Source organism: Colobus angolensis, unplaced genomic scaffold (assembly GCF_000951035.1).
Source record: "Colobus angolensis palliatus isolate OR3802 unplaced genomic scaffold, Cang.pa_1.0 Scaffold31, whole genome shotgun sequence".
NCBI classification, from domain to species: Eukaryota; Metazoa; Chordata; class Mammalia; order Primates; family Cercopithecidae; genus Colobus; species Colobus angolensis.
In genome coordinates, this window is record NW_012116377.1 from 9,087,281 (window position 1) to 9,104,378 (window position 17,098).

At 45.7% G+C, this 17,098-nt stretch overlaps 1 protein-coding gene across 4 annotated transcripts in view; it reads right to left on the minus strand.

Moving 5' to 3' along the window:
- Positions 1 to 17,098, minus strand: part of KALRN (kalirin, RhoGEF kinase) — a 643,785-nt gene that overhangs the window by 450,436 nt on the left and 176,251 nt on the right. For all 4 annotated transcript variants that reach the window (XM_011950775.1, XM_011950777.1, XM_011950776.1 and 1 more), the window contains exon 5: positions 13,940 to 14,452. In XM_011950775.1, the coding sequence (XP_011806165.1) occupies positions 13,940 to 14,452 (513 nt within the window). The remainder of the gene's footprint in view (positions 1 to 13,939; positions 14,453 to 17,098) is intronic.

Below are 17,098 nucleotides of genomic sequence, written 5' to 3' on the forward strand. Positions count from 1 at the left end.
TCGATCTCCTGACCTCGTGATCCGCCCGTCTCGGCCTCCCAAAGTGCTGGGATTACAGGCTTGAGCCACCGCGCCCGGCCACACACACTGTTCTTGACAGATGAGCTGCAGTTCAGCTCTGTCTGAAGAAGTACACGCTCAATGCTAAGCCTTAAAAGGCCACTCTCCTTGCTCTTGCCCTCCTCAAGTTAAGTGATGTAATAAAAAATCTCACCAAGTCATTAATATAAATATTTTCAGACTTTAAATAAGGTGTTTTTGCATTTTATTTCCAGCCTGTGAACCTGGATGCACTTTATTCCCTGCAGCAGTGGCAACACACTCACTACCCTCCTGTGGTGAAGGAATGGTCATCCAGGAGCCAGCAAGTCAAGCAGATGAGAAACAGAACTAACCAAGCCAGGAGCCAGCCCAGACAGCCCCGGGATATTGACTCTGAGTGGCCAAATTCCTTCCATTTGAACCACAAATGCTGATAAAATATTTTCAGGAACAGAGTGAGGGAATGTACTTCACTCACTTCCCAAAATGTAGACTTGAAGAGGTCAAATCCTATTTAATCCAGGCTGAGAAAATAATGCCCAACTTTATCCCAGAGCTAAATTTAGGCACTGAGATCTGGCCCTTGGCAAGTTAATTTAGATGAGCTAATGGTTGTTCCTGGCATAAGGGATACACTCAATAAATGGTAACTATTATTGTTACTGCAAAAATGGAGTGTCTGTTGGATGTTCTCATCCAGTCCTCCCACACATCCTAAAATCAGCTGTGCCAATCACTTGCACATCTGGGAACAAAGCTCCACCTGAGGCTAAGGAGGAGGCAGCTCTTCATTCAGGAGCCCCTCTCTGGGAGAAGGAGGCAGGCCTCCCTGCGGGAGTCCTTCTCTTGGGGAGAAGACCACCACCCAGCTATGTTGGTATGTGCTAGGTGGGCCTCACCTTGAGCTTAGGAGGGGGACTAGGCACCCCACTTTGCCCCTTCTCCCCTCTTCCAGCAGCAGCCTCTGCAACGGGGCTCAGGCAGATAAGGGGCCATGCAGGGAGCCAGGCTGGGCACATCCACAAGGAGAAGCTTGGCAGTGTTTCCAGCTTCCAGACCCCGCAAGGTTTACTCTGCAGGGCTTAGGAAGAACTTACTGAACGAAGAGCCCCATCACTCCTCAAGGCTGGCAGAGGACCAAGGTGAATGCCTGTGTTTAGATAGCACCCATTGTCCCTAAAAGTAGGGCAGAGGCCAGGTGCGGTGGTTCATGCCTGTAATCCCAGCACTTTGGGAAGCCAAGGTAGGTGGATTACCTGAGGTTGGGAATTCAAGACTAGCCTGACCAACACGGAGAAACCCCATCTCTACTAAAAACACAAAATTAGCCGGGTGTGGTGGCAGATGCCTGTAATCCCAGCTACTCAGGAGGCTGAGGCAAGAGAATCGCTTGAACCCGGGAGGGGGAGGTTGCAGTGAGCCAAGGTCGCACGATTGCACTCCAGCCTGGGTGACAAGAGCGAAACTCCGTCTCCAAAAAAAAAAAAAAGTAGGCCAGAAATGCAATAACCAGCTAACACATGATAATGTTTTTAGTAACCTTCATAATCACTTCTTTCACTTTCACTTTTCTGTGCCTTAAAAGAAATTAAAATTAAAATTTCACTTAATTATCCATCCGTCTTCCAAAATGTCTTTGGGATTTGTTCCCACTCATGTCCCATTGCCAGCTCTCCCAACATGAAGGCCTTGGTGCTGCTGCCTTTGCTCCCTGACATCCAGTCACTGGTCTCATTTTCTTTCCTTTAAGAGTGTCTTGAGGGTTTGCCCCTTCCCTTTCTACTTTCACTACCACCTCATCTGTTCCCACTTGGATTAGTATAAAAGGACCAGAACCGGTTTCCTGCCTCCAAATCACTCCTCCATTGCAAGGTGAAACTTGCTAACACCCTGGTTTTCAACCGTGAGTGCATTAAGGTAGCGTTCCTAGAAACCATTCAGCAGTAGGTGGTGCTCTTGTGCCAGCTCAATGTTCACAGAAGTTCTATTCTCAAGCAGCCCAGAGAGTACAGACTGTGTCACGGTCAACTATTTATTTACTTGGCACTATGTGCCTCTGATCAACACAGAGTAATTGAAGACACTGGTCCTGACCTCCAGAAATTTTCAATATAATTGGGGGAATGAGGTCTTTGAGCACCTAGCTATAATGCTAGATGGGATGGAACAGGGATGATTTGAGGGGGATGGATAAGGGCTGCAGGAAATGCTCAGAGAGAGAAAGAGCACCTCCAACAGGGGAGAACAGAGAGAGCAGCATCTGAGCTGGACCTTCAGCTGAGGGAGGGCTTTAATAGGCACATACAGTGGAGCAGGCATTCCAAACGAGAGGAGTGTTGGCAAGAACAAAGGCATGAAAAGGTGGGAATGTGCAAAGCGCAGAAGAGAGTACCCTGAGGGATGGGAGCTGAATGTCCAAGTCCAGTCTCACTCTCCATTCTAGGGCCCTTGTGTTTGTACCCCCTCTTGCCACCTCATGACAAGGTCATCTCCCCAGGGAAATCTGGGACAAGCTGGTCAACCCAATCTCTAAAGAGGATGGAGGAAACCAAAACCTCTTTTATCTCTCCACCAGAAAGCATATGTTACAGAGTATATCTTCTCACCACAGCAGCAGTTGTTCCTATAGCAGGACATTCTTATGCTAGAGAAAGCTTACTAAGGAGAGGCTGGAGGTGAGCAAACCAAAAGAGTGCGATTTCAAAGGGGCTGGGGGAAGAACCCTTCTGGGATTCCAGCTAGTGGTAGATTTCCTCCAAGAGATTAATACTCCTTTGTGTGTGTGTTTTTTTCTTTTTTTACTATACTTTAAGTTCTAGGGTACATGTGCACAACGTGCAGGTTTGATACATGTGCCATGTTGGTTTTACCACAGGTTTCCGACTCTTTACAAGATAAGACTATGAGGCTTTAGCTCTCCTTGGGAATGACCTCAGGAAGAGCCATGGGATACAGGAACGGGGTTGAATAGTAGATACCCTTGAGTTGGGCTTTTTCCTGAGAAACAGTAACTACTACTGACCTTGGCACCAGAATGCTTTAACTCAACAGTTCCATACTAGAAAAATCTCTCTGTGCTCACATGTGAGAAGACATCCTCCTGTATTTACATATGAGATAGTGTCTCTCTCTATTCGAGTGAGAGAACATCATTCCCTGGGTGGGCGAACTCTTGGGGTTTCAGATCAACTAACTTGGGCTACAAAAACTAGTGCACCTACGCATACAAAATCTCATTCTCACCTGTGCAAGTGGTACCAAAAGCCTCAGACTCCTCCTGTGTCCCCTCACACATTTGAAAAACTGGTCCCAGGAAAGCTGCATTAAAGAGTTTAGAGCCCATGTCAAATGAAAATAGGCTGAAAGAACTCACAGAACTTTATCTGGTGAAGAAAAGATGAGGAAGGTCCCCACGCACTGTCCCCAAGCTGTGGGAGAGCTGCCCTGTAGGGGAAGGAAGAAAGTGGTTCCCCAGTGACCCTGGGAGACAGAGCTGGGACTACAGGGTGGAACTACAGGAGAGTAGATTCTGGCCTGCTGGAAGGAGGACTTTCTAACAACCGGGGGCTACAGAGCAGTGGAACAGGCTGCCTCACAAAGCTGTGGCTTCCTCAGCCCTAGAAATGCTCAGAAGAATCTGGAAAAATGCACATCTGGAAGGGAGTTCTGCCCTGGGTAAAGGATTGGACCTGAATCAAAGACTCTAGGATTCTCAGATGCTCCTGGCAAGACATGAACCATTTGCTAGAATCCAGTTTTCCTCGTGGTCCACTGGTTATTCCATGGACTTCTGACTCTCTGTTGTGCTCTGAATCCTGGTAACCCACATGGCGTGAACATGGACCTCCTGCACTCCTCCCTGTAGAGCCTGTACTCCAGCCACACTCGACTACAAACATTCCCAGGATCCAGCCTGCCTTTTGAGGCTGCTGTGCCTTTGCTCACACTCTTCCATCTCCCTGCATCCCAAACCTGGCTGAACATTTCTCCCTCTATGCTCCCACAGCACTGATAGACACGGTTGTGAACTTACATGTGCAATGGCTATTTGTTTGCTGGTGCCCTCTGCTCCAACATGGCAAGCCCTGAATGCAGCTCATCTTCCAAATGCCCATCCCAGGCATAGTGCTCAGCACAGTGATTGGCTTATCTTCAGCAAGTGTTCTCTAAGATCCTGCCAGCCTGGTTACAGCTTCCATTTCCTTTTCTCCCTGCTAGTAGCCGACCTTGTGTCTAATACCCACTGATGAGTTCCTCCTCAAGATCCCTTTTTGGTTTCTCCAGCCACCAGGTTCTACTTCACCTCCATGCCCTGCTGCCACAGGCTGCTTACTGTCTACTCTGGCATCTTTGTTGTGGATAGGGCTGTATTCCCCATGCATGCCTCACAAGAGAGCCTCCCCAGGCAACTGTCTACTGCTGATTCCACTCATTTACACAGGCCAGCACAAGTCTGTCTCCACAAATCTGCCATTTGTTCCATGTGCTGAGTGTCTTCAAGGCTCCAGCCACAGTGGAAGATTTATGTATATTTTCTTTAACTCATACAATAATCCTAAGGCATATATTAAAATCTACATTTTAGAGATAAAGAAACCAGTGTTCAGAGGGGGTGAACTGAACACAGTCACTCAGCTACAAGTGGCCCAGCAGGGATTCAAACCCAGGTCTCTCCAGTTCCAAAGCCAGTGCTCTCTCCGTCCCCCACAGGAGGCCTGAACTCTGCATGGGACTCTTCCTTAACTCTGACCAAGGAAGGAAGCAGGAATGGAAAAGGAAGGCCATGCAACACGTTCAGAGAGAACAGGTGCACGAAAGGTAAGGACAAGCCTGAGGAGATGCCAGGGCAAGGACCAGGAAGGTCACAAGTGGGAAAGGGAGCAGAAGGGGAACAGGGGAGAAGGGTAGAAGGTAGAAAAAAGAAAGGAAAGCAGGTTCTTCAAAGTAAAATGCCTGGAAAGAAACCTTGGGAAAGCTTCCCACCCCAAACAGAGACTCAATTTGTTTTACTTTATAAAGTACACCTGAAATGTCCTTAATTCTTCAAACAGGGTACCAAAACCTTTCCCGTTTCCCCTACTGCGGCACAGCTGACATGTTTCCTTTTTGCTTGGACCACCTCCATGCTTTTTCTCCCATACATACTAAGACACCCACCCCACCTCCACCAGCCCTACCCCCACCCAGAAACCAATAGAGACCTTGATATCTTAACTCACCCAGGTTCTAGCCACTGGGGTGGTGACTCTCTAAACCATCTTTTCCTTACAATGTATCAAGAATTACATTAGTACTAATTCTGATTTTCTCTGCACTGCCTTAGACTATCCTCCATCCAAGCGCTAGGGTAAAAGTAGAGAGACATAGTCCCAGGAGAAGGCCTGGCACACAGTAGACACTCAATATCTGTTGATGAATGAGTCAATGAACCTTTCTCAGTTACTGCCCTGCATCACATACACACACACACACACACACACACACACACACACATTTCATCTCTGATCAGACCTTCTTTTCACAGCTCACCTCAATTGCTGCAGACAGAGTCAGTGTGACAACCCAGATTCTGGAAAGTACTGTTAACACAGTGTCTCAGTTCTCAGTTCCAAAGAGTCAGTATGGGGTCCACAGTTCTATGGGGTCCATTCATAAGCAGGGGCTGCATAGGCAAACTCTTTACACACAGCAGTTCAGGTCTTGGCACCTTCTACCCTCTTGAGAGCACTGTGGAAGCGAGCCAAGCCTCATGCCTGAGCATTCTTCCCCATCCTTCCTCCATTCTGTTCTCCACACCCACACTCCTCCTGCAGGCCTGCTAATCTCAGGACACAAATGGGGCTGAAAATGCAGGAGAAGGAAGAAAGGAGAGAGAGAAAGGATTTAAGAGGGAGAAAAACAGCTTTGGGAGAAAATACACACATGCAGCCTGTAGAACACTGTGACTTAGATTATTTTTGGAATCTAATGTTTCTAATGTTCAAGGGGAGGAAATGAGAAAAAGTAAGTCGGAATTCCCAGGACCAGCAGGCTGGAAATAATACAGGACACTGTGTTCTGTGTCAGGGGGCGGGACGCAGACACACTTCCTTGCCCTGAGCCCAGTCAACAGGAGGTGGAGGGGTTTGGTGGTTAAGGTCTCAGTACGAAGGGGGAGAGCAGGAACAAGAGGGCACCGGAGGCTTTCTCCAAAAAAAGCAGGAAATTACAACCACCCAGTAAAGGCCTTGCCCTTCCGGCCACCCCGAAGGTCACAGCTCTTTGAAGCCTCCCTCCCAACATGAAGGGCTCAGGCAATTGAACAACACAGAGACATGACACGCCCCTCTGGAGGCCTGTCCTCACCACAGCACTGGTGAGGACACATGTCAAGCGACCCTTATCCTCCTAGTCCCCAGCCCCTTTAGCCACCACCTAGGTTGCTGGCACATGCCACCATCTGTCCTGAACGGCAAGGAGCCTCCAAAGAGAGGGTGTAGAGAGTGTGTGTGTGTGCACGTGCACACATGTGTTTGCATGCACGCACGTGTGTGTGTGTGTGTGGGTGGGTGTGTGTGGGTGTGTGTGTTGGGAGAAGAGGGAGGAGCACCAGATTCAAAGCAGAGGACTCTATCTCAAGCAAACCACTCAAGCACACCAAGTCTCAGCTTTTCCATCTGTGAAATGATGCCCCTTTACGTGCACACCTGGCCTACCACATACAGTACATGGGAGCTCAGATGACGAACCATGGACTGGATGCTTTTGGATGGGTCTCTGCTCTGGGTCAAAGATTATTATGTAAAAGGAAGGGCTGGGCCAGAAAATCTCTAAGGTCATGGGTGTGAGAATACTTTGAACATTCCCAAAAGAATTACATATTGTAATTACTGCAAAGGCACTTCACTTTGACAAATGACAGTGGAATCATGTTGCTGCTGCCTCATGGGGAATGGGGGTATTGGAGGTGTGGGGAAGAGAAGACACTGTGGGCCAGGGCCCACCAGGGAAGTAGAAGCAGCAGGATTTCTCTACAACAGCCCCACTGGTTCTGGTCACCCCAGGCAGGATAAGACTTTGGGTCCTGATTTGGGCTCTAGGGAGTGACCAGAACTGTTTATACCTTGGAGGAAGAGGACAGGAAATAGCAGGGGATACTTTGCCCAGTGACGGGGCATCCTGGGGATGTCCTGCAATGCTAATGTGGCCAACAGGACATACCAACCTCCTCAAAACACAATAAGCACATCACCCTTAGCACAGTGGTCTGCTGCCTACCACGATGCCCAGTGGTGCCTAGTGTAGATTTTCTCACGGTGATTAACATAAAAGTAACATTATTTTGTTTGCACAGACTTCCAAGAATATTAAAATGCATAAACATTGCCATAGGAAGTATTTCTGGCCCCAAGTTTGCAAGAGAATAAGACAAATATGCTCTTAGCTATACTGCAAAGCAGAAGGTGACAAGTGTCTCAGATGTAGAGGGTGCATGGGGATGGGAGCTCACCTCTCATGGGACACCAGAAAGAACCACTTCCTCTGGGGCTGCTTCAAGGACAGACCTTGTTTTTCCAGAGGCCTTTCCCTGTGGAGGATCTCCCCGCCCTGACTCCTCAGGTGTAACCCCAATTTGACCTATGTGCTCCTCTTTTGTGCCCTGCCCAGGGGCACTGCATAGCCTGGTGACCTGCAGGGCCCCCATGAATCTATACCATAATTTCCAACTTCTCTCAAAAATCAATCCTGAATTTTGTTCCATTAAGGTAACTGAAAATGATTTAGAGCAGGTTCATTTGGAAGAGAGCATCAGTGACACTCTTCATGGTCTCAGCAGGCACCCATGACTGAAGAGTAAATCATAACTGAAATAGGGCAGGGAGAAGGAAGGGAAGCCAATGTTCCTGGAATAGTTATGCTGGGCCAGGCACCATGCCAGGCACTGCTACATACATCACCCCACTCAGTTCTCAAAACAACCCTGCGAAGAAGTTTGTCTTTTTTTTTTAAGCAAACAAATAAATAAACAAACAAACAAAACCTCAAGGGAGTAGGGTTTTATTTGCTGAGAGGTTTCTTATTTTTCATAATTACCCAAGGCAACAATCCTGAAAAGACAAGAACCCATTATAAATATGTAGGGAAGAACAAAAGAGCAAAACGTATTATACAATTGTTAAGTTGTAAAAGGGCTTTGATATTTATTTAGTGCAGCAAGTCTCGAAGAGGAACGAAGAGGAATGGATTGGGGTGGGGTGGGGCTTTATCAAACCACTCTGCAGATTCTGGTACATCTCCTCAGAAGTTTATTCTCAAATCATCACCACCTCCAAAGCTACCACCACCATCACCGTGGCCACCCCACTTCTCCTGCTGAAAGATGTCTTCATGAAGAGAGAGTATTGTGCATGAGAACAGTGCAGTGTGGAAGTAGAAGAAAAGTCAAAAGATGCTGAAGTAGAAGTAGCACAAATTCTTTATCTTTGTTTTGCCGCTAACATAATTGGGGGTGAGAAGTTAAAGATGTGCCTAATGTCTCACAATTGGTAAGTGTCACCCCAGGACAAATCCTAACCCCACCCACCACAGCTCCATTTCAGCATGGCACCCATGGATGTGAATAGCATTTTGCCATACAAAAATGAATACTGCAGGACGGCATTTAAAAATTAGGTTTTCCAAGGTGAGCTTTCCCATAGTGGTAAAGGCAGGGCCAGACAGCCACAGAGGCCACAGTCTCCGCTGAACACCTAAAAAACAATGAGAGATTCTCATTTGGGCTAGATGTCTTGGTCATGGGGGAGGTGGGCACCAAAATATCCTCTCAAGTAGGGTGATAGGATCTTGTCTTGGGTGTTTCCCAACCATGCATTTACACATGAAATAAATACAATGTGCTGCATAAACCAATAATAGGCATGATTCCAATACGAGAAGCCCCATTAGCCAGCTTTGTTCACTCTTTTGGGGATTCTCCCAAAGTGTGAGTATCTTCTCCTTTCCAGGATAGCTTTGGGCAAGACTAAAAAATGAGCCTCCTGGGTAGACATCAGTAGAGCTTCCTTTATTCAGAAATGAAGTAGATAAAGATTTCTCAATCCGTTAAGTCTAGTTATGCACCAGAGCTCTTCGAAGTACTGCTCCTTCTCTGAAAAGACTGGAAGACTGAGGGCCTTCCCTAGACCAGAAGGCAGAGGGGAGTTTCAGTGTTTTCTGATACTTATCATTGGCATCAGCACACTGACATCACAAGGTCATAATGACTGTCATCAGATGGCAAGGCTGGGATTTCTACAGTGTGTAGGAGGTAGACATGTGGACTTCACGGTTGCTTCTAGTTTTACCATTATAAGATGTGTCCTAGGCACCCAGTAAGGGGTGTGTATGGGGAGGATCCTCCACTGAGTAGCACTCACCCTTCCATTTGCCAAAGGCACATCTACAATGAGTCTACTTAATGACCTTTAAGACCACATATGGCCCCCAGTGGGGAAGAGGCCCATTCCTTCTCTTCAGTAATAGGTTGTGTTTGCAGGGCAGACACCTTCATCACACAGGGTCTATTGCAACTGGAGGGGTGGCCGGATGTCAAACAGGGCTGCATAGAGAGCCTTAATCTGCACCAGGCCAATGAGGGGTGACCTGGCTTGTGTTCTGTGAATACAGTGGAGGACAGGCCCATTAGTTATAGACCAGAGGGCACCCAGCTGAGACTGCAGTGGTTCATCTAACATCATGCATTGTTTGAATCATCTCTGAATTACTCTGTGCTTCCACAGATTGCTCATTAAGACTTTCCTGTCATTCCTGAGCTGCAGTGTTCCCTCTTCTCTGAAAATTCTCCAAGCACAGAGGCTGTGCCTAGGACAGTACAGGGTGCACAGAAAGCATTTAATAAGTAAGAGTTTATGCAAAGGAAAACAAAAAAACTTTTGGAGGCATGGCTATGTCTATTACCTTGATGGTTTTACAAGTGTATACGCATGTCCAAACTTAGCAGATCATATACGCTAAATATGTGCCACTTATTATTTATCAATTATACCTCAATAAACCTGCTTTTAAAAATAAAAAAAAAAGTGAATACACAGGAGCTTATGTGCTCACTTTCTTAATTAGATGGTGAACTGCTCCAGACAGAACTTCTGGCCACTCCCCCTTTTGGGGGCTCATGACAGCTGTTCAACATTGATTATTAAATGAATGAGTGACTTGCTTTATGAATTATCTGTGGAACAGAGGCCCTACTCCCTAGAGGCTTAATTGGGAGAGAGCATGGTCCACTCCCCAGCACCTCCAAGATGGGGAATGTGGGGGGGTCACCACAGGTGTCAGGGGAAGAAGTGAGAGGCAGCTTCACTCCCCAAGGCCAGCTGGTAAATGGGGAACACCAACCCATTTTCAAGCCCTTGGGAACAAGCTGTCACCCTGCAAGGCCAGGGGCGAGACTGTGCCCACCTCTTTTACAAAAATAGAGGCTGAGCTATCACCAGACTCCTCTGATTGCCAAGAGCTTCCCAGATCTGGAATTAGAGGCCTCCGCCAACCAGCCTCCCACCAGAAGGAAGACTAAGACTTGGCTCAGACGGTAACTATTTCCTCAAGCCCTTGTTTAGATGTGGATCCACACTCACAGCCCTTATTCCAAACCATTACCCTCTTCACACCCTTCCAAAGTCACCAAATAAGTCAAAGGCTGAGGCACTCAGCTCTGAGCAGATATTTTAAATTAATCTTAAAGCAACTTAAAAGGACTGTTTTTCTACCCTGTCCAGCACTCAGCACATTTTCAGTGGCAGCTGGGTCAAGCTTGAGTGGCATTTTCACCACTGACTCAACCTCAAAATATTCCTGGGCTGCCCTCGTCCCATCCTCCTTTTTGTTCCCTTGTTTTGAATATTCTCTGCCTCTCTCCCCACCCCTCTACTCACATGCACATGCATGAACATACACACGTGCACATTCGCACACTCCCCCACACTCCTTTTTAAGGTATGAGCACATCACACAACAGGCATTCTAAACCTTGGGTTCATGGATAGAATTCAGGGATCATATACTTGGATAGGAAAAAATTCATATCTTTATTTTCACTAACCTCTAACTGAAATATAGCATTCTCTTCCATTATGAACATAGGCAACAAACTGCATTAGTGTTAGCAATGCTGGTGTCTTTGACTATAATAGAAACACACACATTTTCATATCACATGAGGCTTGTTGTCCTGAAACATCATTTATTAATGTTCATCACTACTTCAGGATTATAATAGTTAAATTAGACTTCAAGTAGATCTTATTAGCATGTTAATTAAAAAGTACAAATTTTTAAAATGTAATAACTGTATTTCTTTATTTTATTTTTAACACGTAATTTAGATTCAGGGGATATTTTGTGCAGGTTTATTACCTGGGTATAATCCTATCACCCAGGTACGGGTATAATACTCAATAGTTAGTTTTTCAACCCTTAGGCCCCTCTCTCCTTACCGCCTCTAGTAGTCCCCAGTTTCTATGTTGCCGTCTTTAAGTCCATGAGTATCCAATGATTACCTCCCACTTATAAGTGAGAACGTGTGGTATTTGGTTTTCTGTTCCTGCAAATAACCGTGTTTAAGTAATTGCTTTCCAAGCCTATGTATATTTTTTGTATATTTACAAATGTTATTCTGAGAAGGGGTCCATGTGCTTCACCAGACCAAAAGAGTCCATGGCACAGAAAGAGCCCCTGCTATGGAATGAGCATTAAAAGGTAGGATTTGGGATTTTTCTCTAGGGCCATCAGGCATGCACCAGGAGACTTAGGGGCTAACAGGTGGTGTTCAGTGGTAGCAGGAAGTAGGTTCTGGGAGCAGAGGGACAACAGGGTTATTGGATAAGAGCTTGGATGGGCTTTGGAGACAGACTAAGACAGTGGCCCTAGCTAACCAACAGTATGACCTCGGGCCAGCCACTTCACCTCTCCAAGTTTCCATTTCTTCAATTGTAAAATAGTAATTATCATATACTATAGAATTCTTAGGAGCATGGATTGAGAGAATCTATGTGTAACAGCAATTATTGCCCTGTTGAATGGAACGTGGCAGGCCCTAGAAGGGCAGCGTCCTTGACCTGGGAACTTCTGGAGCTATGGTATGCTATTTGCTTGGTTTTTCAGACAGGCACTATCTGTGCCCTATGCAGGCTTCCCATGTCCTTGAGCCTCAGGGATACCATGAAGTGCCCCAAACTCTAAAACATGCCTAGGCAGACCTAAGTCCTCCACCTCCCTTTCTGTCCCTTGCTCACTGAAACAGGCACCTAGGCCAGGCTGCAAAGCACATTCCCTGCCCCAGAGCAAAACAGGCCTCAAGAAAAAAGAGATATTCCAGATCTTTCCAAAACTGGCAATAGAGCCAAAGTACCTGATTCTGGCTTCACAGAACAGCTGGCTCCTGCCCTGGCATCTCATCACTCGGTGAGCAATGCAGGAATTCTGAGATCTAAGCTGCCCTTCCCAGAGCAGCCCAGGCCAGGGTCAGACTCAGGCTGCCAGGCCACTGGGCAAAGAGCCCCAAGAAAGGTCAGAAGTTCCCAAAACTTGCTTAAATCATATTCAAAAGGTATATAAAAAGGGATATGCTATAAAAAGTGATACGCATTTAAAAAAGGCATATACTATTTTTTTTACTATGTTATAAAAAATTAGAAAGCCTTATAAAATTATACAGAGAAATTAACCATAAGCCTGCCCCAAGGAAGCAAAACTATTAACATTCTGGTAAATTTTCTTGCAGTTATATTTAGTACATAAATTGGGATCACACTTATACAGAGACTTTAAGATCTCAATTTCATCATTTAAAAATACCTAGAGACATTTTTCAATATGAGCTCTTAAAAGACAGAAAACCATCACATCAGACATTGTAAAATTTACAGGTTACTGAGAGATGTCATGGCATCCCTAAGAACAGTACTGTCCATTTAAATATAAGTTACATCCAGAAAACTGACAGGAGGAGAGCCTACTGTCTTCTTCTTAAAGCACATATAATAGTAAAGTCTTCTTTCTTCTCTTTAGCTTAAAGAGAATCTAGGGAAGATACCCTTGGATCCTCAGCAAAGAGGCACTATATGCAATTTTCCTTTTTTACATTCTCTTATCTTACTTTCCCCTTATCAGGGGAAAGCTTTGAAAATTCACTGCTGGAAAAAATGGTGTCTTACTCAAGAAAGTGCTTAGCAGCTAAAGAGAAACCTCTGGAAACAAGAGGGTATGGCAGGAAGAGCCCTGGACTTGGAAACAGAAAAATGCTGGATTCAGATGTCAGCTCTGTCACTGTAGACCCAAGATCAAAGAACATCCATTTCCCTGCATGTCAAGAGAGATGCCACCACTCAACCCGTAAGGATCAAAGGATTAAGCAGATTAAATAAGACTGTGTGAAAAGTGGTTTGTCAATGGTAAAATACATTGCAGGGCCATAATCACTAGTTAATATTATAGAGGTTGTTAACAGTACTGTTTTTGTTCCTTAGCTGGCTTGAGCAACTCATTACAGGTACTCGGGGCAGCTTCTAACAGTAGGTAAAAGCATGGACCCTGGAGCCAGACTGCACTTCCCAGCTTGGTGAATTCTTTAACCTGTCAGTTTCTTCATCTATAAAATGTGATTATAATAGTACGCCTATCTCTTAGGACTCTTGAAAGGATTAAAATGAGTAAATTTACACACAGTGCTTAGAACAATACTGGGCACATAATAAATACTATGTAAGGGTGAGCTTAAAAAAAAAATTACACTAGCTAAAACTAGTAGGCACACTGTTTTAAAGCTTTCCAGAAAAGTACTATCATTAATCAGAAAGCTGGATGAGCAACCTCTGCTCCCTCACCCCCATCCCAGCTCAGGTTTGGCCTGTTCCCTTCCTACCTTCTCAGCATCCTGCTCAAAGAGCCGCAGTTGAAAGCACTGGTCCAGCTTGAGCTTGCGCACGTGCCACATCTGGTGCAGGTGCTGCCGGGTGGAGTGCAGTTTGTCCAGGAGGCTGGTGATCTTGGGCACCAGGCTCTGGAAGTCGGCACTGCCCGGGATGCAGTTGCGTCCTGAGAAGCCATCGCTGCAGCGGATGCACTGCAGCAGCCGCTGCCCCTCTCGGTCCAGCTCCTCCACAGGGGCCTTCAGCACCTTTTTCTTGAGCTGTGTATGCTCATCAATAAGCCGCCGAGAGCCCTCCACATCCACGGGAAACTCCTTCCGGGCTAGCATCTCCTGGAGGTCCTCGAGGCGTGAGAGCAGGTGCACAGCGCTGTTGAAGAACTCCTCCAGGGAGAGCCGCAGTTCGATCCACTCCTCGTGGTTGTAGTCCAGGGAGCCGTCAAACTCCTCCGTCAGCTGGGAGGGGTCCACCAGTTTCGTGAGGCCCTCCACAGATACCATGCTCGTCTGGAAGGGGCAGACACAGACAAGGATACTCAGTGATGTTGGGGGAAGAACAGGGCAGAAATAGGATGAGGGAAAAGAACAAGGTAACTCCACATAATAATGACCACAGCCTGCCTCAGAAAGGGTGATGGGGAGCCATGGGACTCACTGGTCAGGAGTCACAGATCAGCTGGGATCAGCAGTTTCTACAGACTGCTGACTGCTTTAGCAAGCCTCTCCAACTGCCCCCCATATACCACCCCAGAAGAACTGCCTTTGTGTCCCTGCTCTCCTCATTTTCCCTCCTCCTGACCCCAAGTTCACTTCAATAGGGTTTCAGATGCTAGAAGCAGAAGCTGGAAGAAAAACTGACCTAGTTTCTGGGGGACAGTTTTCTACAGCTTTAAAACCAAGGCCCGTGGACCCAGGGTATCATCATAGTTGGATTAAGCAACGTGGGCCAGTGCTTGGGCTGCAAAGATTTCATAGTCTCATCTTTTCTGAGGCTCTCCCTGTTAGCTCTTCTGTGGTATGGTGAACAGAACTAGGGATGGGCAACAGGGGAGTCTGGGCCCTTGGTTTTCTCTGTGAGGCCCCTATCAGCTCCTGGAGAGCAGAGTGGAGAATGTTTGTCTCCAGGAAGCAAAGTGTCTCCAGCAAACGGTGATGCAGGCAACCACCCTAGTTTATTAGTAAACATCTTTTCCATCCGATAGGGCTTTAGGCTTCCATGAAGAATGAGAGGCTAGCAAATTAATATCTGGGTTTGGGTCCCAGCCCTACACTTACTAACTGTGTGACCCAGGGCAAACTATTAAGGTCTCAGAGCCTCAGTCTCCTCCTCTGAATAATGGAGATAATAATTCCTTTCTTAAGGGGCTTGCAGAGATTAAATGTATCAATGTGTGTAAAGCACATGAGGTGCATAGCATGGAGTACATGCTCAATCCCTGTTAGTGCTCACTCTGATGACCTGAAGGCTGCATCATTACTCAAAACCTGAAAAGCAATTGATCTCTGTGTCTTGCTACTCTCTGAGCATTCCCTCTTTGTTCCTTCTCTTTCCACCCCTCTCCTAAGAGGAAGGAAGCAGTTGCCACAGGCAGGAGGGCTGGTCTGGAACAATGGTTGTCAAACTTGACTGCTCATTAGAATCCTTTGGGGAGTGTGCAAAAACACCAATGCTCAAACTTCATCCCTAGAAATTCTGATTTAATTGGCTAAATGGGAGCTTGGACATGAGTAGGTTTAAGAGTCCCTCAGGTGATTCTAATGTGCAACTAGAGTTGCAAACTCCTGCTAATCTCCATCCTTGCTACTCAAAGCATAGCTCTCAGACCAGCAGTATTGGCATCACATAGGAGCTTGTCAGAAATGCAGAATCTTAGGCCTTACCCCAGACCTACTGAAGCAGAATCTGCACTTTCAAAATCCCCAGGAGATTTGTGTGCATTAAACTTGAAAAACCCTATTCCAAAGTACCTTCTCCTTCAAATTTGGCTCAAAGTTTACCACTTCCAGGAAGTCCTCCATAATTATACTTACCAATTAGGTATAAGTATCTGTTGTTGAACAAGCTTATACTCTCATCTGTGTATCACTTGTTACCCCACTCGGCACTAAGTATTAAATTCACTGTTTTTAAGATACTGCCTTATAAATATTCCTTTGATTGGGAGGCCCCCAGCTATCTCTCCTATACCTCTTATTTAGGAGACAGAGACAAGCCTGCTCAGCTTAGAGTGAAAGAGGTGCAGAGAGATGGGACATGCAGACCAGCAATGCTGAAGCATAAGTATCAAGACTTACTGAAAAGATTCTTTTCAGTCTCTTCAGCTTATACATTTATAGGCTTGTTGTCACCACTTCTGTATAAACAAGCCAAAATATAAAAAGCATTTCCCTACAGGACTCCTACTGTTCCCGAGGGGTGCTGAGAGACTATAATAGGTCACTGTTTTTATACCAAGCCAAATTTCTTGTATTGTTTACACAGAGTGAGAATTGGCTGCATCAAGGGTCAGGTCATTGTGCTCAAATCACAGCCTATTTGACACCACACACAGGCGCTCCTGGCCCCCAGGGCACAAAAGTCTGGAATGGGAAGCTGCTGAAAGATTAAAAGCAGCTCTGCGTTTTCAACACACACACATTTAAAAGCTCATCCCCTTGCAAATGAGGACTAGAATTCCGAAGAAGGGAACAGTTCAAATTTGGCTGGAACATAGACACTTAAATCATTGATTTAATCTGATGTATTGTCATTTAAAATTCTCAGGGGAAACATATACCCTCTAGAAAATTTAGTTTGAAAACATGTTTTCCTTGATTATGAAAGTAATACATCATCCTTGAAAAAATAAAAATATATGAAGTAAATAAAAACCACCCATTGTCCAGTCACCTAGAATAAACCATCACTAACATCTTCAATCTCAGTTTTCTTTTCCATACATACACTTTAAAAACAAATCTCAGATTATACTATCCATATTGTTTTATCACCTGCATTTTACTAAACAATAAATATTTTAATACTACTTTTTCTAAATATGGTTGTTCATGGCTTCATAGTATTTGGGTTTTTTGTTTGTTTTGTTTTGTTTTTTTGTTTTTGTGAGGAGTTTCACTCTGTCACCCAGGCTGGAGTGCCATGGTGCAATCTCA